Source organism: Astatotilapia calliptera, chromosome 19, assembly GCF_900246225.1.
Source record: "Astatotilapia calliptera chromosome 19, fAstCal1.2, whole genome shotgun sequence".
In the NCBI taxonomy this organism is placed as follows: domain Eukaryota; kingdom Metazoa; phylum Chordata; class Actinopteri; order Cichliformes; family Cichlidae; genus Astatotilapia; species Astatotilapia calliptera.
Window position 1 is genome coordinate 9,651,574 of NC_039320.1, and position 24,421 is coordinate 9,675,994.

The 24,421-nt window shown below is 40.8% G+C and overlaps 1 protein-coding gene across 5 annotated transcripts; it reads right to left on the reverse strand.

The window, feature by feature from the left end:
* Positions 1-182: 182 nt before the first annotated feature.
* LOC113011958 (uncharacterized) lies at positions 183-24,406 on the reverse strand. 5 transcript variants are annotated; one of them, XM_026151850.1, is made up of 56 exons: positions 24,255-24,405; positions 23,996-24,102; positions 23,620-23,787; positions 23,204-23,403; positions 22,993-23,105; positions 22,734-22,840; positions 22,445-22,621; positions 21,991-22,199; positions 21,799-21,893; positions 21,666-21,691; positions 21,468-21,489; positions 21,347-21,374; positions 21,154-21,238; positions 20,887-21,033; positions 20,588-20,799; positions 20,397-20,500; positions 20,189-20,307; positions 19,919-20,086; positions 19,503-19,702; positions 19,292-19,404; positions 19,039-19,145; positions 18,664-18,831; positions 18,248-18,447; positions 18,037-18,149; positions 17,778-17,884; positions 17,403-17,570; positions 16,987-17,186; positions 16,776-16,888; positions 16,523-16,629; positions 16,109-16,264; positions 9,107-9,321; positions 8,866-8,951; positions 8,596-8,723; positions 8,370-8,495; positions 8,013-8,203; positions 7,839-7,930; positions 7,020-7,150; positions 6,768-6,892; positions 6,520-6,646; positions 6,034-6,246; positions 5,692-5,862; positions 5,356-5,502; positions 5,196-5,245; positions 4,964-5,096; positions 4,646-4,728; positions 4,417-4,543; positions 4,097-4,287; positions 3,157-3,247; positions 2,937-3,057; positions 2,434-2,615; positions 2,123-2,278; positions 1,906-2,039; positions 1,671-1,804; positions 1,485-1,579; positions 960-1,125; positions 183-905 (listed from the first exon to the last, which is right to left on the reverse strand). In XM_026151850.1, exons 1-56 carry the CDS (start codon positions 24,394-24,396, stop codon positions 565-567), a joined length of 7,737 nt encoding a protein of 2,578 aa, XP_026007635.1. In that variant the 5' UTR covers positions 24,397-24,405; the 3' UTR covers positions 183-564. The 5 variants fall into 5 exon arrangements, with proteins under 5 accessions (XP_026007635.1, XP_026007634.1, XP_026007636.1 ...); XM_026151849.1 differs by having other exon boundaries at positions 183-1,125; XM_026151851.1 differs by lacking the exons at positions 22,734-22,840; positions 22,993-23,105; positions 23,204-23,403; positions 23,620-23,787 and having other exon boundaries at positions 183-1,125; positions 24,255-24,406.
* Positions 24,407-24,421: the final 15 nt, after the last annotated feature.

Consider the following 24,421-nt stretch of genomic DNA (forward strand, 5'->3'; position numbering starts at 1 on the left):
TCACAAATCAATTCTTTGGCCGCCATTTAAAAAACACTCAGATAAAATGCTCTGAACCCTAAACCTTTCATTCTTAAGCTTGAGTTTAAAGTTTTGAATTTACAACAGAGCGAGAAACTATTCAAAAATATGATGCCTGATCGTTCTGATTGTTCAACAGGCAGAGACATAGGCGTCAGATATTTATTTCCATGTTTTTATTGATTTTATCAATAGCAATACAGTTGAAATAATGACAGAACAGAAAATTTCTTGGTTCAAATTATAATGTAATTTAGTTTTAAGAAAGATTTGCCAATGATTATTAGAATTTATTAGAAGTTCTTCATTTTAAAATTCCAGAGTACTATTAAAATATATTAAAAAATAAAGATTACATCATAGTTTTGATTACATATCAGTTAAATTATTTGACATATGGATGAAGCAGAAATTAAACATTTGAACGGTAATTTGAATTAAATTAAACAAATAAATAAAATATTCACCCTCAAGCTACATTTAAAAAAAATCACTGATTCATGATTATTGATTATTATAAGAATGTGAAAGCTAGGTATGTTTTTAGGCTGGTTGTAGTAGCATTTGTAGTACAGCTGTTAGCAGAGCACCCAGCATCATAGTTGTCTGGGATTTTCCAAGCTCCACTTCCCCATTGGTTAGAGAGGCAGTGGTGGTGCTGTTGGAGCCTGGTGCAGTGGTGGTGCTGTTGGAGCCTGGTGCAATGGTGGTGCTGTTGGAGCCTGGTGCAGTGGTGGTGCTGTTGGAGCCTGGTGCAATGGTGGTGCTGTTGGACCCTGGTGCAGTGGTGGTGCTGTTGGAGCCTGGTGCAGTGGTGGTGCTGTTGGAGCCTGGTGCAATGGTGGTGCTGTTGGAGCCTGGTGCAGTGGTGGTGCTGTTGGAGCCTGGTGCAGTGGTGGTGCTGTTGGAGCCTGGTGCAGTGGTGGTGCTGTTGGAGCCTGGAGTTGGGCTGATTCTGTTGCTGATCAGACCCAGATTCAGTGTGTCCAGCTCTGACTGCAGCTGCAGGTTGATCCAGGTCTGAACTACAGTATCATTCTCAAACAGCTTCAGATCAGGTAGGTGCATACCCACGAGGCCTTTAACGTTGCTCACAGTCAAATTCTGTGAATTTTAAATAAATAACAGAAAACAAAATTAGTCTGAAGCTGTTAACACACAAGACAAAGAAGCCAAATATAAATGCCTTCTTTTTAAATATTATCATATTATGTTAAATAAAGAGCATGAGAAATTTGAAAGACTACATATGGTGGTTTATGTTGCCAAAGCACCTAAATCAGGAACTTGGTTGACATTTACATATATCAGCAGCAGTTTAGCTATTTCTTATAAGAACTATTTAAAAAGAAAATCATAGTTTTCAAGGCACAACTCAGACATATAATAAAGTCACAATAAAAATTAGATGTAGGCGGATGTCCAAAAAGTTTTCGTTTCATTTCTTTAACAACTATTCTTACAGCTATAACAGCAGGGTCCAGACTGCTGAAAGTGCTTATGTCCATGCTGATGTTTTGTGTTGACAGTGTTACTATATCCTGCAGAGGTGCTCCACCTATCAAGAAAGGAAATGAAACAGGAAATTAGAAAGCAGTTTTATGAGAAATAGAGAAACAGCTACGCAAACAGACAAAATGTATTCTCACCTAGATAGGGCTTAATCAACTGGTAAATGATACTGGAGCTGGACCGTTGTGAGCTGAAGGAAGTGGTACTGATGCCATACAGGACTTGCTTCTGCTCAGCTGAACATGATGACACATTCAGAGGGCTGGCATTTCTGTCAAGGGGAAAGAAGAAAGAGACATACAGTGTTACGTGTGCATGACCACTCACATTTGGCAATGTTTTTATATCGTTGAGCTGCAATCTGACACCAACCTGATGCTGTCTGGGCTGATGGTCTGCAGTGTACTGGTGTTTAGTGAGCACAGGTTGGAGTCAATAATGGTCAGCTCAGTGCTGCCCAGCGAGTTTCCAGAAGTGCTCAGATACTGAGTGATGATTTTGTTGCTCTAAGCGACATTAAAGAAAAGGTATCATGTAAGAATAATAAGACTATTAAGGATAAAAGTGAAATGAATTCCACCTCTTATACCTTTGCTGCCTCCCAGGGTCCATCTTCAGCTTTCATTAGAGCTGCAAGGGTGTCAATTTTGGTTATGTTCCACTTGGATATATCGTCAAGTGATGCCACACGAGACACTGATCCAAGCAACTGGACATCCTGATCAGGAATCCCTGACGGGAATGCCTGCAACAATAGAGAATGTGTAATGCTATGTGCTAATGTGCTAAATCCCAAATTTGAAACAATATCTCATTTGCAAATTCTGCCATTTAATAATAAGTCCGTCTAACATAATGAATGACATTTTGGCTCTTTTTCAAAATTCCCACACAAAATACCTCATTGAGTTTCTTTAGGATGACAGTCTGGAAACCATTATCATCCACTTTGTTGCAGATGGAGTTGAGGTTTTCTTTCAGAACGGGAACATCCAGGCAGAGGTCAAACTGCGTGAGATCATAGCCAAAGGGGAAGGCGGAGTCGCTAACTATCACCTGGGTGATGTTGCCCTTGGTACAACCTTAAGAACAATTAGAGATGCAGATGAGAGTGCTGTGCAAGCTACGGTTGCCTTTATATATAAAAGCAAATATAATAATTAAGTCATATAACATTTGAGCATAAAATATGGGTTATTGTGCAAGTCTGTCTAACTTTAAAACCTGACTTCTCTAAGTTCACTGAATCTTTTGCTATCTGTACTCGTACCACTAAAGCAAAGTATTTACATTGTCTATTTATTTAAGTTATACAGTTATACAATTATTAATCTCCCGCTGACTAATTGTTTTTGCTTCAGTTTGAATAGCTGGTGTGAAAACAAATAAGAGCAAGGTCGCACCTGCTCCTCGTTTTGTTGTCCGGCCGCTGATCGCTTGGAACAGCGTCTTGAGCTTGCTTTTCTCTGTGTTTGCTTTCCTCAGTTTGGGCATGAAGGTCTTCAGGAACATTTTCTTTGTTGTCTGTAAAAAACACAAAGGTACCCAAACTGATTTCTAACACAAGTTATTTGAATGAATATTGTTAGACTAGATACTATCAAGCAACGAGAAAAAACATACAGAATCGAACCGGTTCCAGATATTTCTTGTGAAGTAGAGTGGAAGGGGTACGAGGTTCTCCAGTGTTTGCTTGTTCCAGGAAGCGGCATTTCTGAAAATAGAAGAGGATATTTTCTTACAGTGCTAACTTGAAAGAGGTAGTATGGGCTACAAAATTTGGTGGCATGGCTACTAGGTATTATATATACAAAGTCCTCAAAATGAAACTGGCAAGTTTGTGCCAATGAATCAAGGTTTATGACTTCATTTAAAAAAATAAGGTAGGAGTTAAACTTTTATGGTGCAGCTAACTGATAGCTCTACAAAAAATATAACTGAGTTACAGAGTTGTGCTTTTGGTGCAAATTAATCTCTGCATAATAAAATTATTGAAGTTTGCTTATGAATTTCCTTTGAGAGCTGTTTGGTTTCTAATTGTTGTCTGCTCAGAGTTCCTTAGCCCAATTTCAAAAGGCCGATGACTTAGCTTAAACTAGCTTAAAGCACAAAACTCCCCACATCTGTAATCAAACGCTTCTGCAGTCTACACCAGCTCTCTATACCGGAAGCCACAAAATGTAACTGTTTTCCTTAGAGGCTAAATCAGAGGATTATGTAATGGATTATATAGTTTAATCTGACTCAAGATACAAGATTAAACTGCAAATCTGTTATATAACTTATCTAACTCCTCTAAGCATGGAAACTTTATGAAACATTGTTCCCCAGAGTGGTTGAAGGTATAATATCGGCACGGCCAAAACTGTGATTGGCTCATGGCTTCCCCTCAGATGTTCAGATATTCTCCTTTTCAGTAACAAATCAATCACACTGCAAATACGAACACAATTGTCACCATGTTTGATATGTTTGATGTGTGCATGATGCACAACAGCATTAACAACACTACTAGTTGTGTTTTTTAAACTCCTGACAGAATGACTTGTTTTTATCATTGTACCCATATTGTGTTGTTCCAGACAGCAGCAATGTCTCCATGGCTGCCACCTGGCTGGCAGAGAAGTCATTGCAGGCTTTAAGTTTCTCCAGGATGAGAGGATCTGCGTTCTGTATGTAAGACCCATCCAGAGTGCAAGCCATGTTCCCCAAGATCTCTATATTCTCTCTGCTCAGGCTCAAGCCATTTATACCCTGAAAACAGAAAACAGGAAAATGCTGTATTTAAAAAACTGTGCACGCATGCAACCTTATCAGTGTCAGAGTGTAATTCATGCATTTATTACCTTTAGACATATACATGTAAAAAAAACCATCACTCACCAAGCACACAGTGGCTTCACGGAACAGCTGCGAGCCCTTATTCAAGATTTTGGAGGCCACAGAGAAGTCTGCCGCACCCAGTGCAGAAAAGTATGACCTGCAGTTGCCTTTGTTAACATTTTTGCTGCTGTTTTTAGAAAAAAAAGAAAGGTAAAATCAGTAATTATTCTTCACATTAGTGATGCATTTTAAGGTGAGTGCAAGAAAATGCTTGGAGACACCGAATCACCTTAAGTAGAGAAGCATGTCTGATGGATAATCTGTAAAGTTTTGTGAGATTTCTCCACTCAGCAAGTTGAGCATGCAGGTTAGCTGTAGAAAACAGTGTGGGAAAAAAGAGGATTCCTCAGTGATATGCAAGTAAGCTGTTTCTAACACTGAAACTGATGATTCGTGCATTATCCTAACTTTCAAAAGAAAAAGAAATCCTCAACCTGATGATTTATGTTTCTGGTATATTATATCCATATAACATACACATCTTAATTGTTAACTTCATTTTAAGAGTCATAGTAATATTATTAAATTCCTTTCTAACAGATGTTACCTGGGATTCCTTTAACTGCACTTTGGCTCGGCCTGACCGGGGCCTACAGGCCCTGATTAGCTCCTTGGTCCTGAATTGTGTCATTTTCTGGGCAGAAGTGCAAGTGAAGCCTTGCAGCACTGAGGGAGAAAGCCTGCGGGGAGGATTGATGAACACCAGGAAGAAATGATAAATAATCCCCTCTTCAAAATAAACCTACATGGCCAAATAGTTATATGACTTGTTCACTTACTGCTCAATGTCAAAGTTTGTGTTGTCAAGGACCCCAAAAAAGATGGCAGCCTAAAAGAACAAAAAAAGAACAAAAGTTTCGTATTATTATCTGTAACATCGACTTTAAAAAGTCATTTTTGATTAATAATGCTATTGTGTGTATTTAACAAAATGTTAACCTGATCTGGTGTCCAGGTTTTTCTATTGAGCACGGTGATGTCTGCAGATTGGTCAGAAAACACCAACAGGGATGGTGGGATCTCAACTGCCATAGCATCTGGCACATTCAGCACCACTTGTGATGGATTTGTGTCCAGAGAAATGATCTACCAGGTAGGTAAATGCATTTAGGATTAAATGTAATGAGTGGAGTAATAATATCATGGAATACAGAGTTAATATTGATATCAAAGTAATTCTAATATTTAAATATCATAATGCCAAAGATAAATAAGTTGATGTCCTCCAGATCATAGCATTTACTTTATATTGTCTTGTGGAAGCTAACGTTGTACCTTTTTGACGAAGGTCATTTGGACAACACTTGGGGCTGCCAGCATGTTGGAAACGAAGGTGGTGCTCTTTGAGACGCTGAGTAGCACAGAAGCGCTGGTGTTTTCTATTGCTTCTGAAGGAAGTCCAATAACAAGCGTGCCAAGGGATGCCAGGGAAGATTCGCTGTTGATCTGTTAACACATTTCAAGTTTTTGAAGCCTCATTCTCTAAAGTGGTAAGCATCTTAGAGTTATTTTGTATTTTATAAAACCTTACTGGATTAATATATAACATCGTTAGGCACATGCATTTAAGATCTAACATGGATATCAGGTATATTAAGTGGACCTGAAGGGCGTTACCTGGAAGCCTGAGGCAGTAAGGGTTTGGATGATTATTGAGGCCTGATCCTGGCTCCAGGTACTGATTGAGCCCAGGGTGGACAAAGAAGAGATGAGCACTGATGAGGGAACTGAACTGATCTGGCTGTTACTCAGCCCTGCGCTGGAGCTTCCAAGAGCTGTAAATATCTGTGGTGTAATTGTCTTGATGTTGGATGCCAAAGCAGCAGAAACCTTTCAAATAAAATATCAAAACATGTGTAAACAGGAGTAACTGCAAAGAGAATTATGTCTGATAACATAGTTATTAAGTACCAGAGTTATATTATTAATAAGGGACTAATTTTAACAGAGTTAAAATTAAGATGGCCTTTGCGAGAGAGCATACTGTTCAGAGTTCAGGTTTTTTTGTTAACATTTAGCTCAAAACCAGCATTTACAACAATGAGATTTATGGTTGGTTTTTGCTAGAAACAATTCAACTCTGTTTGTTTTTAGGGCTGGTACCTCAGGGTCCTGGGTGCCATTGCAGAAAGTCTTCAGATTGTCTAAGATAACCATGGTTTCAGCTTCAGTCATAGTAGTATATGCCAAAGGTGGCACCGCAGAAGAGCACAGGAAAAAGCCTGGGAGACTGAATGAAAACAGATTTTTAACTACAAATACAGAATGACTACCACTGAACTGCTAAATTATATGCGGTGTATGGTTCACATAACACAGTTTGCTGTTTTTATCAGGCTGGTAATACTTACTTGACCGGCTTGAAGTTCGGATCGAATGCAAAAAGCTGTGTGACATAGTAGTTGGTTACATTTGCTGGGATTGCGTTATTGTTGAAGAGTTCCAGGTTGGCTTGGTTCTTCAAGAACACTTGAAACTTTAAAAATTAAGAAACAAAACAGGTCGATAATACTGATTTCTGTTAACCATGTTAACATTCCCACCAAAATCACGGACTTTGTATTTTGCTTTATTAACTGTGCATATGTGATCTCTGGAAATACCTGAGCGGTGGAGACAAAGGTGGTGAGGTCATCCAGAGTGATAAATGTCACAAAGTTCCCGATGTTACTGACAAACCAGGCAGTAGAGTTCAGTTCTGCATCACTGGCATTGTAGCATCTGGCTCCAGAACCTGTGGAACCAAGAAAAGCAGAACACACAGACAATAAATAACTTGTTAAGCGATCTCCCCTTATACGAATCGACATCAGTTTTGGCATTACGTGGCTCAAAATTTAAGACCACCTACTCTTTTCACTCAGCAAGCACACTGACTTCAGATGAGCCAGAAAAGACAAACAGATGCGTGTTATGTGCACTTTATATTTGGTAAGGTCCACGCATGTTACACCACCTGTTTCGTCCCAGTAAGTTAGCACATACATGTTTCTTCTCTGTCTGGCAGTTGCTATTATCCTTTGGGGCTGTGTGGAACATGTATGCCTACACATATCCGCTAATGCAATAAGTATGTAAGGAAGGAAGGTGTTTAATATGGTATATAGATCAAAATGTTGAAGCAGATTCAAACCAGGAGGAAACATGACTGCAGTAATCATTCCACATAAACTGTAAACCCCCTCTTAGAAGTAGATTCTGATCTTTTTCCACAAATGTAAATTGTTGCAGCTAGGTGCATTTTACAAACTCTTTGTGAATAGTCGGGCAGTATATTTTTAAAATAATTTTTACCCATTTCATATAATTTGAAAAAAAAAAAAAAGACAAGCAGACATAGTTTTTAAATTCCTTGAATTCCACACACAGATGTATACATACACAGTGCTTTTACAACACTTTTGATCATTAATAAATCTTACCAGCACTCAAGTAGGTCTTGATGGTGGTATAAACGTACTGCTGTTCAAACTCAGAGCTGTTGTATGCGAAGTTATTTCCCATCACATAGACCCTGTTGAAAGGAAAATGATGAAAAACGTGGTCATCATGTAATTAATTCACTTATCTTGAGACACAATGAAAAAGAGACTTACAGTTTCTGGAAGGCAAAACATGAGGCGTTCTGCACTTCGTCGGGGCTGATGAGGCTCTTGCTGAGGAATCTAAGATAGTTCCTCAGTCGTAGGTCAAACCATAAATTAGCCTCAGCTCTGCTCCTGCTATTCAGCGCAGAAGGCCAAATACAGGGGAGGATCACCTTCTTTACATTGTCTTGAACATCCTCCTAGGGTATAACACATACGTTTTCACATGTAATGACAAACTGAAGTATAACTGTCAATTTAAGTGACAAGCAGTATTCTTGCTTGAATACTGCTAAGGTCAGTATACATTTTCTGTGAAGCCAATAATGTTGTATGTAAAACGTAGACAGTATTTAAGGGACATACAGTCTCAAGGAAGGCAGAAGTGTTGTTGTAGTTGTTGAAGATGACACAGATGTCAGTACTGTTACCAATCACATTGGGCTGACTAAGGAACTGGCCAAGCTCTGAGGTGCTGATGGTATCCAGAAGCTGGAGAAAGATTAAAAAACAAAACAGAATACATAACTTAATATATTATATTAGTGCACAGGTGTGTGCTATTTTATTTCCTTATTTATCTATTTTTTACCTCTGATTTGCGCATTGGTGGCAGAAGTGACACTAACGTGGACAAATCTGGAAAACCAAAGCTGAGGAAAGTGTTCCTCAGATAGACAAAGAAGCTTCCACCACCGTAACACTTGAGTGGTGGTGGACCTGTTTTTAACACAAAGGAAATCACTTTTTAAACTAACATTGATTTGGTTACACATGTCACATCTGAAGAACAAACAAGTGAAAACAAAACAGTAACTTATGTCACAGATGTTTTTCATTATTAGCTTTTGAGTTAACAAACCTTGAAGGAAGACAATGATGTTTTTGTAGATCTCGCTTTGGGTGCTGCTGCTGAGTGTTGTGGTCAATGTGTCCAGCAATGCAAACCTAAATTCAGACAAATTGGAAAAAAACAATTATAGAAATATCGATCAAACGCCACTTCATTTGATCCAGAATCCTCCACATAACATTTACCCCAAGGTGTTGTTGATCACAGCAAATATACAGCAATTTCTAAAACTGAGTGTACAAATTCTTACATCTCTTGGCTGCTGTTACAACTCCTTTTTATCCCGATGCTGAATAAGGGTGTCACCAGGCTGGAAGAGAGGTTGGTCAGGAGAGGACTCAGGCGAACTCTGAGCCATAGCAGGAAGTCTCCATCACTGACAGTTGGAGATGACAGATTCCCTCTGTTGAAAACTGCTTCAAGGAATGCAGACTTCACTTCCTGTGAGTAGTTAGCTGAGTGGACCTGGGGTGAAATTACATAGCATGAGTAAAATGCTTACAAGAAAGTAAAAAGTATTTGAATTTGAACCATAATCCAGCTGTTAGTTTTGAAACACAGTTGAATTTTAATAACCTGTTTTTCCCCATTGTGTTATCCAGAATTACTTTTTTAACTTTCAACGTCTGGCTTAGAACTGTTTACAAGTCAAAAGCTTAAACTGCAGCTTACAACCAAAAGATGGTGTGGAAACGCTGCACAGAAGAAATGGCATCAGTTTTTTTTTTTAACTAAAACAACCTGTTTTGATATCTGAACAGCACTGTCTGACAGAAATGATCATAACCTTTTAACACAGAGTTGTGATATATACATTTCAAAGATTATATGTCAGGACCACAGAAACAAACAACCTTCTCCTTAACTTCCTTGATGGTCGTGCCAAGCCTGTCTTTCTGAGAGTGGTTTCAGAACAGTTAATCACATATTCACAATTAATTCCTAAACCAAAGCAAGTATGTGTGTTGCCTAAACTACAAATATAAACTAAAGATACAAAGGCACACTGATGCCTACACTAACCATAAAGCAGCAGACGGAAATAACTACTTACTCTAACAATTGTGAACAAATGTAAAGCCTAGCTGCCCAAACCTAAGCCCCGCCCCCCAAAAAACAAACCAACCAAAAACACTTCCCTGAGGCTGCAATGAATGGATGAATGAATGAATGGATGACAAAACAAATAAATAAATAAATAAATAAAACGTTGCCTTAACCTATCTAAACCCAGATTGAAAGTCAAAACTAGCTATCTAAACGAACTGCCAAGAAAGGTAAGAATTAGAGATGGCTGAGAGGTCAAATGTACTGCAACTTAAGAGAGCAATAACAAATAGACACAAGCCACAAAAGCACAAAAAAGACAATAAAAGAAAATTAAAACACAAAATACGTTAAAGCACAAGAGAAATTTCTCAAAAACAACAGAAGTGTTTTGGGGGAGACTTTAAGGTGACGGAACAACTGCGGAAGTGAAAGAAAACAAAACAAAAAACTGGGAACTAAAAAGAAGAGGAGGATTCTTCACTATTGCGAGGGAGAAAAACATGTAAGGAAATCTGTGTTTTGATCGCATGAGTCATATACTACTGCAGATTAGTAATGCGCGAATCAAGAACGAATCGTTCTATACTCGAGAATCACTTTACTGACTCGTGAATCATGATTCACAAGCCCAACTGACTCACTGACTCATCCCTGTTGCTGTTAGCAAACTAATTTCATTAGTAGAAATATATCTAGCTTTTAATTAAAATTGTGTGGAAAAAAACAACAGCCAAAAACATTTCTGCTCTGAACTGGAAGAAAAAACCCTGGGTAGAAAGCTCACATCAAGACAATAGCTCATTGGTTCACCGTAGCATCGCTCTGCTAACATGCTAACAGCACATTTGAGTTACTCACCCCCTCCCTTCCTGCGCTGAATCGTAGCATGAACGAATCACTCAGGACTCACTCACCCTCTCCCTCCTGTGCTGAATCTTAGCATGAACGAATCACTCACTCACTCACCCCCTCCCTCCTGGCTCACAGCTTCTTCTTCTTGGTTGGCAACCAATGTTATGGAGCATTACCGCCCCCTGGCACACAGCTCAGAGGACATTTAGATGAGAAAATATATATTTGACACATTTGAGGAAAATACTAATAAAATAAAATAAAAATGAATAAAATAAATGTTCCCTTTAGATATCTTTTTTTTGCTCTATAAAAATAGTTGTTTTTCTTTTTCAATCACTCATCTTAGCAGTAGGATTTACATGAAAAGAGAAACAAATTAAGTTTGAGTGAAAATGTACATGTTTTAATGTACAGGGCTGTTTCGAGGTGACCGACTGGGAAACACTCTGTGAGCCTCACGCCGAGGACATCAATGGGCTTACTGAGTGTATCACAGGCTACATAACTTTCTGCACCGACTCCATTGTTCCAGCTCAGACTGTTCATTGTTACCCAAATAACAAGCCGTGGGTGACTAAGGACATCAAAGCCCTCCTCAACAACAAGAAGAGGGCTTTCAGAGGGGGCAACAAAGAGGAGGTGAGGAAGATCCAGGTGTTACTAAAGGACAAGATCAGAGAGGCTAAGGACAATTACAGGAGGAAGCTGGAGTGGAAACTCCAGCAGAACAGCATGAGAGAGATGTGGAGGGGCATGAAGACCATCACTGGATTCAGGCCAACCAACAGCAGGGGAGCTGAGGGAGGTGAGAATAGAGCCGACGAGTTGAATCTGTTTTTCAATAGATTCGACACCACAGTGTCTGCTCCCACCCCCACAACCTCACCTGCAGTCAGCCTGGAATCCAGAGCCACACCACTGTGCCAGCCTCTCTCTTCACATGTTGCCTCCTGTGAGATTCCTGACACCCCTCCCCCACCCATCACCTTCACTCAATACCAGGTTGAGATGCAAATGAGGAGACTTCACTCAGGCAAGTCTGCTGGACCAGACGGAGTGAGTCCCCTTGTCCTCAAGACCTGTGCCCCCCAGCTGTGTGGAGTCTTTCATAAACTGTTTATGCTGAGTCTGAGTCTGCAGAGGGTCCCGGTGATGTGGAAGACATCATGCCTCGTCCCTGTACCAAAGACGCCTCGTCCCAGTGGCCCCCAGGATTACAGGCCCGTGGCACTGACCTCCCACATCATGAAGACCCTGGAAAGGCTCATCCTGGACCAGCTGCGACCCATAGTAAGACCACATCTGGATCCCCTTCAGTTCGCTTATCAGCCTCGTCTCGGAACAGAGGACGCCATCATCTACCTGCTCAATCGTGTCTACACCCATCTGGACCAGCCGGCGAGCACTGTGAGGGTCATGTTTTTTGACTTTTCCAGTGCTTTCAACACCATCAGGCCGACCCTCCTGGGTGATAAGTTAGCAGCGATGCAGGTGGATGATTCTCTGGTGTCCTGGATTGTTGATTACCTGACAGGAAGACACAATATGTACGTCTCCCACAGTGTGTGTCTGACAAGGTGATTAGCAACACAGGGGCACCACAGGGGACTGTCCTCTCCCCCTTCCTCTTCACCCTCTACACCACAGACTTCAGCCACTGCACAGAGACCTGCCATCTTCAGAAGTTTTCTGATGACTCTGCGGTGGTTGGATGCATCAGCAGGGATGATGAGACAGAGTACCGGGCTGTGGTCGACTCCTTTGTCACGTGGTGTGAGCAGAATCATCTGCAGCTCAACGTGGCAAAGACCAAGGAACTGATCGTGGACTTCAGGAAGACCAGGAAACACTTGACCCCTGTTTCAATCCAGGGGGTCAGTGTTGACATTGTGGAGGACTATAAATACCTTGGAGTACACATTGACAATAAACTGGACTGGGCTAAAAACACCACAGCACTTTACAGGAAGGGCCAGAGTCGTCTCTATTTTTTGAGGCGACTGAGGTCCTTCAACATCTGCCAGAAAATGCTGAGGATTTTCTATGAGTCTGTTGTGGCCAGTGCGATCCTCTATGCTGTTGCATGCTGGGGGAGCAGGCTGAGGGTCGCAGATGCCAACAGACTTAATAAACTGATCCGTAAGGCCAGCAATGTTGTGGGGATGGAGCTGGACTCCCTCAAGGTGGTGTCGGAGAGGCGGATGCTGTCCAAGATAAAGACAATGTTGGATAACACCTCCCACCCACTCCATGACATGTTGGTCAGTCACAGGAGCTCGTTCAGTGAGAGACTGAGATTACCGAAAAGCACCACTGAACGACACAGGAAATCATTCCTGCCTGTGGCCATCTCCCTGTACAACGCATCCACTTAACACACTGTTTGCTGCTACAGCTACACATGTTTCTTTTCCAACTATTTATTTATAAGTGACTTATGTATGTATGTATGTATATATATGTATATATTGTACTATTCTTAGTTAGCGTATTGTCTGTCTTGTATTAATGTTGGTTTAAAATGGAGCACTGTAACAAAAAATAATTTCCCCCAGGGATCAATAAAGTATTCTGATTCTGATTCTGATTTTGCACTCTCTGGTCAACTGACTCAGTGACTCAATGACTCAAAAAACTCGATTCACTTTGGTGAGTAACTCATTCAAACTCGATTCAGTAAAAAGAATCGAATTTACCATCACTACTGCAGATACATATTTGATATTAGCTGTTTCTGCTTAGATTGGTCGTGTCCAAATTCATGGGCTGCATCCTCCTGAGGACGCATTTGTAGACCGATTACGACACAGCGACGCACCGAAGGCTGTCCAAATTCGTAGAATCCTCCGAATGCAGCCAACAAGTGTGACCTCCTTTTCCCCGAATTTGACGGATGGGTCGGGTGTTTCCTTCGTGGCCCACCATATCCCAGAATTCATAGCGTGGCCCAGCCAAACTCCAGTTTCCGGCAATGGCGGCCGCTACTAAGTTTTAAAATTACTCCTATTAATCTTTATGGGTCACAAAATAAACTTTTAACATATTTTCAGGCGAGAATGTGGGTGTGTAAACTTCAAATATCTGCTCGATTTATCAAGATATCACATATTTGCAAAAGTGCTTTGATGTTTTTAGAGACGTCTGTTACCCACCAGCTCGATAGCTAGCCGAGAGCTCGAGGGTCACTGAAGCCGCTGAGAACGGCACAACTCCCGGCACATCATTTTCAGATCACTGCAGACTTTCGCTACTCAGGTTAAACGTAATATATAAGTCACTTAGACAACCTAAAAATTTTATTGTTTGGCTTTTTTCAGTGTTTTATTTGTTCGTGAGTCAATCGGTTTGGCTGAGATTAAAGTTATTAGATTAGATTAGATAAAATAAAACTTTATTAATCCCCCGGGTGGGTTCCTCCTTAGTTTTCACACAGCTGAATAAACGTCAAACAGAAAACTGACTAAACAGAAGTGTGAGATGGTCGAGAATTTACACCAGTGTCCTGTTATATTTTAGATAGCAAGGAGCAGATGGCCAAGTTTATTAAACTCCACCGAGACAGCGGTGACGCTAATCAGAAGGCTAGACCGTCCAATTTCACAGCTGTTTACTTCCGGCCTACCCGACCTTCTGAGGACCTGGCCCACGTAGACCGCGAACGCCGGGTCCTCAGGAGGATGCAGCCCATGAATATGGACACGACTATTGTCAGTTCCACAACTGTTCCGTCACTTTATTCTGTCCCCAAAAACACTTACCTTGTGTTACCTTTAAGTCATTTATGTTACCATGTATAGGTAAGCTAACTGTTTTAATAGTAGGCGTTTGCTAGCCACTATTAAAAGCAAGTGTCCATTAAAAAAGCTAATGGTTTGAAATTACTTCCAGTAATAATGCAGTAACAAAGTGTCACAGCAGTATAGAGATTGAAAATGTGGCGTCATTCAGGGGTAAAACCGCAAAGGATTCTGGGAACTCGTGGCAAGAGGTACTAGCGCACGCAGGCTTTCAATTGAAATTACATTACACAGCGATAAAAAGAAACACAAAAAATTGCAAGAAGCTGTTGTATTATTAACTGCAATAGCCGGTCGCATGACAGCCACGGGAAGCCGACGGGTAAAGAGATCGGTTGTTATCGGATTATGTCGTTGAAGAGAAATTGTTCAAGCCATGTTTCCGAAGTAACAAAGAGCCAACGTATGGCCTGGATTGCAGCCATTCGAAGACCAAATATAACGTCCCAGAACACTCCAGCTCACATGTTAGTCTGCTCCAAGCATTTCCACAAAGGTAAGTGTTTTGTTGTAGTTAATACGTCATTTTTCATAACATCATTCGTGATATAGGTTACAAGCAAGTCTGGTGCTAAACAGAAATTGTCGCGCTATGCTCCTTTGTTTATTGTGCATAAATAGTGAATTGTCCTGACACAATATTGTGTTTCGCTTGTTATTACCATGGTACATTGACAAAAACATATACTTTTATTCACAGGGTAAAAAAGGTTTTTTTGTATCACTAATTGCCCAGTACGATTACAGCATACAATATTATTGTCACTGCTACATTTCTGTAATGCGAACCAGAAATTATTTCCAATACTAATTAATTACTAATGAGCTTAAAGGTCCTATTAATAAACGTTTAACGAATGTGTATTTATGAAGACGATTTGTGAGACTGGTAAACTTATGATATGTACGATGGTCTTTCGTTCTACACGGTGCATTTCAAGGTCCTGTACCCATCCGTCGGTAAACTGTACCTGTTACTAAACTTCATGAGTGTATGCACTCACTCCAAGAACCGTATAATTATATATATGATCGTGGTGAAGGTTGGGCAGCACGCTAACGTATTTTGTCCATTCTGTGTGCTCGTAAGGGTCTTACCCTTTCACTCCTTTGATTTTTTCCTCGTATCTTTTCTTTGACTTTTTATCAAGTCTGTCTTTGTACGGACCGGCATTGTTCTCCTTCGTTTTGTACATAACTTTTTTGGGGGGCAAAGAAAAAGCAAGAAGGTATTGGAACCGGAGAATGAATGTTTTGCGGTGTTGCAAATGCTTACGTTTGATGCATTGCTTTGATTGTTTTGCCACGAGTACCCGGCATGCAATGCGCGAAAGTCACATGGTCTGTCAATCTTTATAGTAAGTAAGTATACCTTTCAGCATGACTATACAGCAATAGTCATGTCACTGGCAGTTTTTAATTTTCAGTTTCTATACAATTTCAGCATTAACCTGAAAAAATGCAGCTTTTCTATTGAGTTTAGTGTAGTTTATTTCCTGGGGGAAATTCCCCAGCTTTATTCATAAAACTAAGAAAACTATGATGATTACCTTAATAGCTGGTGAGACTTCATCAAAGAAAGCGCCAAAGTCAAAAGGATTGATGACTGCCATGACGTTCATAACATCTTCCTTGCTCTTTAGCTGGGAAGGAGTTGCTGCAAGGTTGACCACCTGACTAAAACTGAGCAGATCTGCTATATTCACCTGGAAGATACAACCAGCAATTCAGTAAGAAAACAAAAACAAGTTGGCATATGCCTACATTTGTTTTCTTCAATTCACTGTGAGGGACACTATATGTTTTTCACTTATTTACCTTTAACCCTCTAAGGTTAATTCATCATAGGGGGTAACCCCACTCTATTATTGCTGCACACCCAAAACATTTTTTTGGACGTAAAATATTCTAGAATGTTGTTTTACTGTTCTCAGGGAGGACAAGAACTAAAATTTATGGCTTACCATGGAGATGTTGAAGTCTTTGAGGTCAGAGTATGATGTATATTGGACAAATAGACCCAGATTTGCTTTAACCCATTGGGCATCACTCTCATTTTGTTGCCTGCAAGCTAAGGCATGCAGACAAAAGTTAGGATGTGCTCAATTTAGCAAGGTTTCTGACTGGTAGACATGAAAGAATTTAAGTTTTTTGTCTGAGTGCTTTTCAAGACATTTCACACTGGAAAGCACATAACGCACCCTATGTCTGCCCTACCTGGCTCATTGATGGCATTGTCAGCATTTCTTAGGTAGCCCAGCAGACCATGTGTGATCTCTTGCCGTCTGTACAGTGGCATCTCCTGGATAACTAAAGCCAACCCACTCACACTGCAACAGTTGAAAGAAAACGTTCTCATGCTGTTCTTTGTCACTATTGTCATTTTCATTTGCAACAAAATCTTGATTGCTCCAAGAAAGCTACTCACATGACTTGGTAGTTCGTGCAGCTGATGGTTGTGGTTGTGTTTATGAGCATTTCTGGAGTAAAACTGGCAAGGATAGGAATCAGTTTCACATGGAACCAAAGTTCATAGTCGTTTGTCGTGAAAGTGGAGAAATGTGGACTGATGATGATGAAGGTCGTATTCATGACCCGATCTCTCACAACAGGCTGGAAATGTGGGGTCTGTCATATTAAAGTGGAAAAAGACATAAGCAAATGTGAGATTGCATGTTGGAAGTACACCCATACAACATGGTACAAAAGCTGTAACCATTTGTTTTCTAAGATACAATAGCCAACAATGGATGTAGCGGTTGAGACCTATGTTTTATTCTGTGTTTACTTCTGGAATCAAATATCTGCATTGTCCTCCTTCACCCTTTTAGGAGGCTAGCCTACCTGTCCATTGGCTGTCAGCTGTGTCAGGAATTCATCCACATTTTTTAGAACATTGCCCTCTTCAAGCTTTTCAAACACAAGATCAATAAAATCTGTGTTATTTGAGGCTCCAGAGCTCAGTAGCAGCTGTGCCACCTCAGAGGGATTGAGCGTTGACAACAATCCAGCCTACAACAGGGAATCAACATATTATCAGACAACAGTAATGACCAATGCTGTGGGTAAAGGATTAGAGTTTGCAACCAAAGAAAGTGTGCTCTATGATTTTCTTGTATTTTTGATATGGCAAAATAAACTCCTGTGTTTGTCTTCTTAAGTCTACAATTTTGTTTTCCTGTTCTTAAGGGAGGACTAGAAGTGCAATGTAGGGCTTACCGTAGAGATGTTGAAGTCTTTGAGGTCAGAGTATGATGTATATTGGACGAATGGACCCAGATTTGCTTTAACCCATTGGGCATCACTCTCATTTTGTTGCCTGCAAGCTAAGGCATGCAGACAAAAGTTAGGATGTGCCAAATTTAGGAAGGTTTTTGACAGGTAGACATGAAAGAATTTGTGGGCAAGTTTTTTGTCTGAGTGCTTTTCAAGACATTTCACACTGGAAAGCACATAACGCACCCTATGTCTGCCCTACCTGGCTCATTGATGGCATTTTCAGCATTTCTTAGGTAGCCCAGCAGACCATGTGTGATCTCTTGCCGTCTGTACAGTGGCATCTCCTGGATAACTAAAGCCAACCCACTCACACTGCAACAGTTGAAAGAAAACGTTCTCACGCTGTTCTTTGTCACTATTGTCATTTTCATTTGCAACAAAATCTTGATTGCTCCAAGAAAGCTACTCACATGACTTGGTAGTTTGTGCAGCTGATGGTTGTGGTTGCGTTTATCAGCATTTCTGGAGTAAAACTGGCAAGGATAGGAATCAGTTTCACATGGAACCAAAGTTCATAGTCGTTTGTCGTGAAAGTGGAGAAATGTGGACTGATGATGATGAAGGTCGTATTCATGACCCGATCTCTCACAACAGGCTGGAAATGTGGGGTCTGTCATATTAAAGTGGAAAAAGACATAAGCAAATGTGAGATTGCATGTTGGAAGTACACCCATACAACATGGTACAAAGGCTGTAACCATTTGTTTTCTAAGATACAATAGCCAACAATGGATGTAGCGGTTGAGACCGATGTTTTATTCTGTGTTTACTTCTGGAATCAAATATCCGCATTGTCCTCCTTCACCCTTTTAGGAGGCTAGCCTACCTGTCCATTGGCTGTCAGCTGTGTCAGGAATTCATCCACATTTTTTAGAGCGTTGCCCTGTTCAAGTTGTTCAAACACAAGATCAATAAAATCTGTGTTATTTGAGGCTCCAGAGCTCAGTAGCAGCTGTGCCACCTCAGAGGGATTGAGCGTTGACAACAATCCAGCCTACAACAGGGAATCAACATAATATCAGACAACAGTAATGACCAATGCTATGGGTAAATGAATAGAGTTTGCAACCAAAGAAAGTGTGCTCTATGATTTGCTTGTATTTTTGATATGGCAAAATAAACTCCTGTGTTTGTTTTCTTAAGTCTACAATTTTGTTTTCCTGTTCTTAAGGGAGGACTAGAAGTGCAATGTAGGGCTTACCGTAGAGATGTTGAAGTCTTTGAGGTCAGAGTATGATGTATATTGGATGAATGGACCCAGATTTGCTTTAACCCATTGGGCATCACTCTCATTTTGTTGCCTGCAAGCTAAGACATGCAGACAAAAGTTAGGATGTGCTCAATTTAGGAAGGTTTGTGACTGGTAGACATGAAAGAATTTAAGTTTTTTGTCTGAGTGCTTTTCAAGACATTTCACACTGGAAAACACGTAATGCACCCTATGTCTGCTCTACCTGGCTCATTGATGGCATTTTCAGCATTTCTTAGGTAGCCCAGCAGACCATGTGTGATCTCTTGCCGTCTGTACAGTGGCATCTCCTGGATAACTGAAGCCAACCCACTCACACTGCAACAGTTGAAAGAAAACGTTCTCATGCTCTTCTTTGTCACTATTGTCATTTTCATTTGCAACAAAATCTTGATTGCTCCAAGAAAGCTACTCACATGACTTGGTAGTTTGTGCAGCTGATTTTTGTGGTTGTGTTTATGAGCATTTCTGGAGTAAAACTGGCAAGGATAGGAATCAGTTTCACATGGAACCAAAGTTCATAGTCGTTTGTCGTGAAAGTGGAGAAATGCGGACTGATGATGATGAAGGTCGTATTCATGACCCGATCTCTCACAACAGGCTGGAAAATTGGCATCTGTGAAATTGAGGTGGAAAAGAAGCTAAGCAATACAGAGACTGCATGTTGCAAATGTACTCATACAACATGGTACAAAGGCTGCAAGCAATTCTTTTCTATGATAGACTCCTTGAAGACTTGTGTAGCGGTTTAGCAAATGTCTTATTCTGTCTTATCCTGCTGGAATAAAACACCAGGATTGTCCTCCTTCACCCTTTTAGAAGCCTAGCATACCTGTCCATTGGCTGTCAGTTGTGTGAGGAATCCATCCACATTTTTTAGAGCGTTGCCCTCTTGCAGTCGCTCAAACACACGATCAATCAAATCTGTGTTATTGGAGGCTCCCAAACTCAGTACCAGCTGTGCCATCTGAGAAGGACTGAGGACTGACAACAATTCAGCCTACAAAAGAGAACCAGCATAATATAAGACAGCAGTCATGGAAATGTTCTGGGTAAAAGAATTCCGTTTACAGGAAGATGTACATCTGCAGTTGGCACTCACAGTGGACAAATTAGGATTGAAGGCTTGCAAGTCCTGCACAGTTGCAAAATCAGAGAAGTCGCCAAGGTTTGCCTTTAGCCACGCTTGGCTCCCCGTGATAGATGAGACACAGCCAGGATCTGCAGAAAAAGCAAGAAAGTTATTGACAGGGTAATATACCACATGTTGTCATGGAAAAACCAAAGTGAGCTTGAGTTTCTCCTTTTACCTGTTGAGTCATTTCTTGACAAGAACGGTTTGATGAAGTGAGTGAAGACTGCTTGCTGTGTGTCTCTGTCCATGGATGCCTTTTGGCTTCCAAATGCCTGAATGCTACATTTGAGAGAAAGCTTTCAACATCTAAACTTCTAGTCAACTGCAAGTTTGCAGAATAGAGCAATATGTCTCATATTTACTTACACAGTCTGGTATGTCTGGCAGCTGAAGTTTTTGGAGCTAAGGCAAAATAGGAAGTTGAAAGATGGAACGGCCAGAAACGGACGGATCTTTGTTTTGAACCAGCTGGTAATGAACTCCTCACTCTGTAGTTGTGCCTGGTTGAAGTTGTCAATTCTCACTTCTCCAAGAGCCTCGAGCACATTTGACGAGGTCGGGTAAGTGTTGTTGCTGGCCTTGAATTGGCAGAAAAATAATTGTAGCTGGACCCAAACTTCACGCAGGGAAACGGCAATATTGTGAAAATGTGATTTTGTACTTACCATGTTAGCAAATGTCTCAAGGGCCTGGTCCAGTACAGCAGAGGCTTTTTGGAAGAAAAGCTTCCAGACTTCTACTGGGTATATGTTTTGGCTTTTCAGTGTGCAGTTCAGCAGTGTGACCAAGTTGCTGGATGTGAGATAGGGAGCCTTGAAAAAGAAAATTGACAAAGAATACAGCCATTTTGTCAGAGCTCATGGAGATTTGTCTCAGAACCATAATGGGGCAAAATCTATGTTCTGTTTTTGGAGTTTCAAAAGGAATCTTACAGAGGAACAGGCATGTTCTGTGATGGTGAAATTGCACAGGGCTGCCGAGGAATTGCCAGCTGACAGGATTTGTTCAAGTTTTGAACTGTGGAAAAAACACAATAAATTGAAATCCAATGTCCCCTTAATTGCACTGTGTTAACGAATTTTACCTAGACAGAATCAACATTGAACAAAACGGCATTTCACCCACCCATCAACTCCATCACAAATGAGATTCACTGTGAAAAGAGAATGGTTGTGTGTCAGATAATAGTCCTTCAGAATGCATTTATATCCTTAGAGTTGAAATGTCTACTTTTAGACAGACTCACCATGAACTGGGGTCACCTTGCACTGAAGACAAAGAAAATATGATTGTTAGTATAGTGGAAACGTCTTCTTCAAGTGTAAATACCTTGACTTTGTCACAGTTGGCCCAATTAGTGTGCCAAACCTGGATCAAATATTGGATAACCCATGTAAGACACCCCCCACACCCACCCACCCACCCCCCAAAAAACTAATCTTACCACAAAGGAAGCTGGAACTGAGCAGCCTGTTTGGGAAGAAAAAGAAAGGAAACAAATCAATGGAGTAGTCATTACAGTGCTGGTACTGGGCTTTTGAGAAAAGTTTAGTCAGGAAAGCCTATTTGCCACATACGTGGGAATGTGTCCTGGAGGTACTGCTTGCTTGATCTCACGCCCTGTGAAAGGTCCAGTGGCAATGCTGCCAAACTCTGCGCAAGACCATCGTATCTAAAGGAAGAAAAGAATTCATTGTGACTTGTCAGGAGCCTCAGCTTGGCATTGTGCACACCCAAATGTCTAACTGTGGATATCAGAAATATCTTACATAGCCTGGTAGGATTCACAGGTGATGTTACTGGGGATCACCCGCAAGCTGCTAGGAAGGATGCTCGCCATCACAGGAACCAAATAAACCTGGAACCACTGTTGATAGTCTTCTGGCTGAAAGTCTTTAAGCTGAGGAGCAAGGGCTGTCAAGGTCAGGTTCAAAATGGTGTCTCGCACATCTGGATTTTGGATGAAGGTGACATTTCTCTGAAAAGAGAAGGGGATCATAATAAGGTCAGAGAGGAAGTCCTGAAGTCTTTGTGGAAATGTGGAGGTGAGGGGGAGCTTATCTAAACTAAATCTTTGTACTTCTGTACAGCAGGGATGCCTCAAGGCATGAAGCATATCAGAAATAGATCATTTTGAGTTAAACACTTGAGCAGGCTTATGAAAGAACACTGTTAACATTTGTTGATGTTTGCACTGAGGTAAGGTTACCAATGAGAATTCACCTGCTTGTTGATGTTTGCAAAAGCCTGGAAGAATTGGTTGAGCTGCTCATAATCACTGGTCTCTGTCAAGCTTGTCAACACCTCCCTTACAACATGTGCATCGTTTAAAGCACCACTGTTTGGATCTAGGATTAGTTCAGCCTTCTGCGATGGTGAAAGAACGTCCAGAACTGTCAGCTATGGATACAAAAAAGTAGAATTCATGAAATGCATGTCTTTTGTATAATTTCCAGAATTTTGCTTTGCTATTCTCAAGAAAGACAGGAAGAGTAATATGAGTAAAGCTTACCGTAGAGATGTTGAAGTCTTTGAGGTCAGAGTACGCTGTATATTGGATGAATGGACCCAGATTTGCTTTAACCCATTGGGCATCACTCTCATTTTGTTGCCTGCAAGCTAAGGCATACAAACAAAAGTTAGGATGTGCCAAATTTAGGAAGGTTTTTGACAGGTAGACATGAAAGAATTTGTGGGCAAGTTTTTTGTCTGAGTGCTTTTCAAGACATTTCACACTGGAAAGCACATAACGCACCCTATGTCTGCCCTACCTGGCTCATTGTTGGCATTGTCAGCATTTCTTAGGTAGCCCAGCAGACCATGTGTGATCTCTTGCCGTCTGTACAGTGGCATCTCCTGGATAACTAAAGCCAACCCACTCACACTGCAACAGTTGAAAGAAAACGTTCTCATGCTGTTCTTTGTCAGTATTGTCATTTTCATTTGCAACAAAATCTTGATTGCTCCAAGAAAACTACTCACATGACTTGGTAATTCATGCAGCTGATGTTTGTGGTTGTGTTTATGAGCATTTCTGGAGTAAAACTGGCAAGGATAGGAATCAGTTTCACATGGAACCAAAGTTCATAGTCGTTTGTCGTGAAAGTGGAGAAATGTGGACTGATGACGATGAAGGTCGCATTCATGATCCGATCTCTCACAACAGGCTGGAAATGTGGGGTCTGTCATATTAAAGTGGAAAAAGACATAAGCAAATGTGAGATTGCATGTTGGAAGTACACCCATACAACATGGTACAAAGGCTGTAACCATTTGTTTTCTAAGATACAATAGCCAACAATGGATGTAGCGGTTGAGACCGATGTTTTATTCTGTGTTTACTTCTGGAATCAAATATCTACATTGTCCTCCTTCACCCTTTTAGGAGGCTAGCCTACCTGTCCATTGGCTGTCAGCTGTGTCAGGAATTCATCCACATTTTTTAGAACATTGCCCTCTTCAAGCTTTTCAAACACAAGATCAATAAAATCTGTGTTATTTGAGGCTCCAGAGCTCAGTAGCAGCTGTGCCACCTCAGAGGGATTGAGCGTTGACAACAATCCAGCCTACAACAGGGAATCAACATAATATCAGACAGCAGTAATGACCAATGCTGTGGGTAAAGGATTACAGTTTGCAACCAAAGAAAGTGTGTTCTATGATTTGCTTGTACTTTTTTATATGGCAAAATAAACTCCTGTGTTTGTCTTCTTAAGTCTACAATTTTGTTTTCCTGCTCTTAAGGGAGGACTAGAAGTGCAATGTAGGGCTTACCGTAGAGATGTTGAAGTCTTTGAGGTCAGAGTACGCTGTATATTGGACGAATGGACCCAGCTTTGCTTTAACCCATTGGGCATCACTCTCATTTTGTTGCCTGCAAGCTAAGGCATGCAAACAAAAGTTAGGATGTGCTCAATTTAGGAAAGTTTCTGACTGGTAGACATGAAAGAATTTGTGGGCAAGTTTTTTGTCTGAGTGCTTTTCAAGACATTTCACACTGGAAAGCACATAACGCACCCTATGTTTGCCCTACCTGGCTCATTGATGGCATTGTCAGCATTTCTTAGATAGCCCAGCAGACCATGTGTGATCTCTTGCCGTCTGTACAGTGGCATCTCCTGGATAACTAAAGCCAACCCACTCACACTGCAACAGTTGAAAGAAAACGTTCTCATGCTGTTCTTTGTCACTATTGTCATT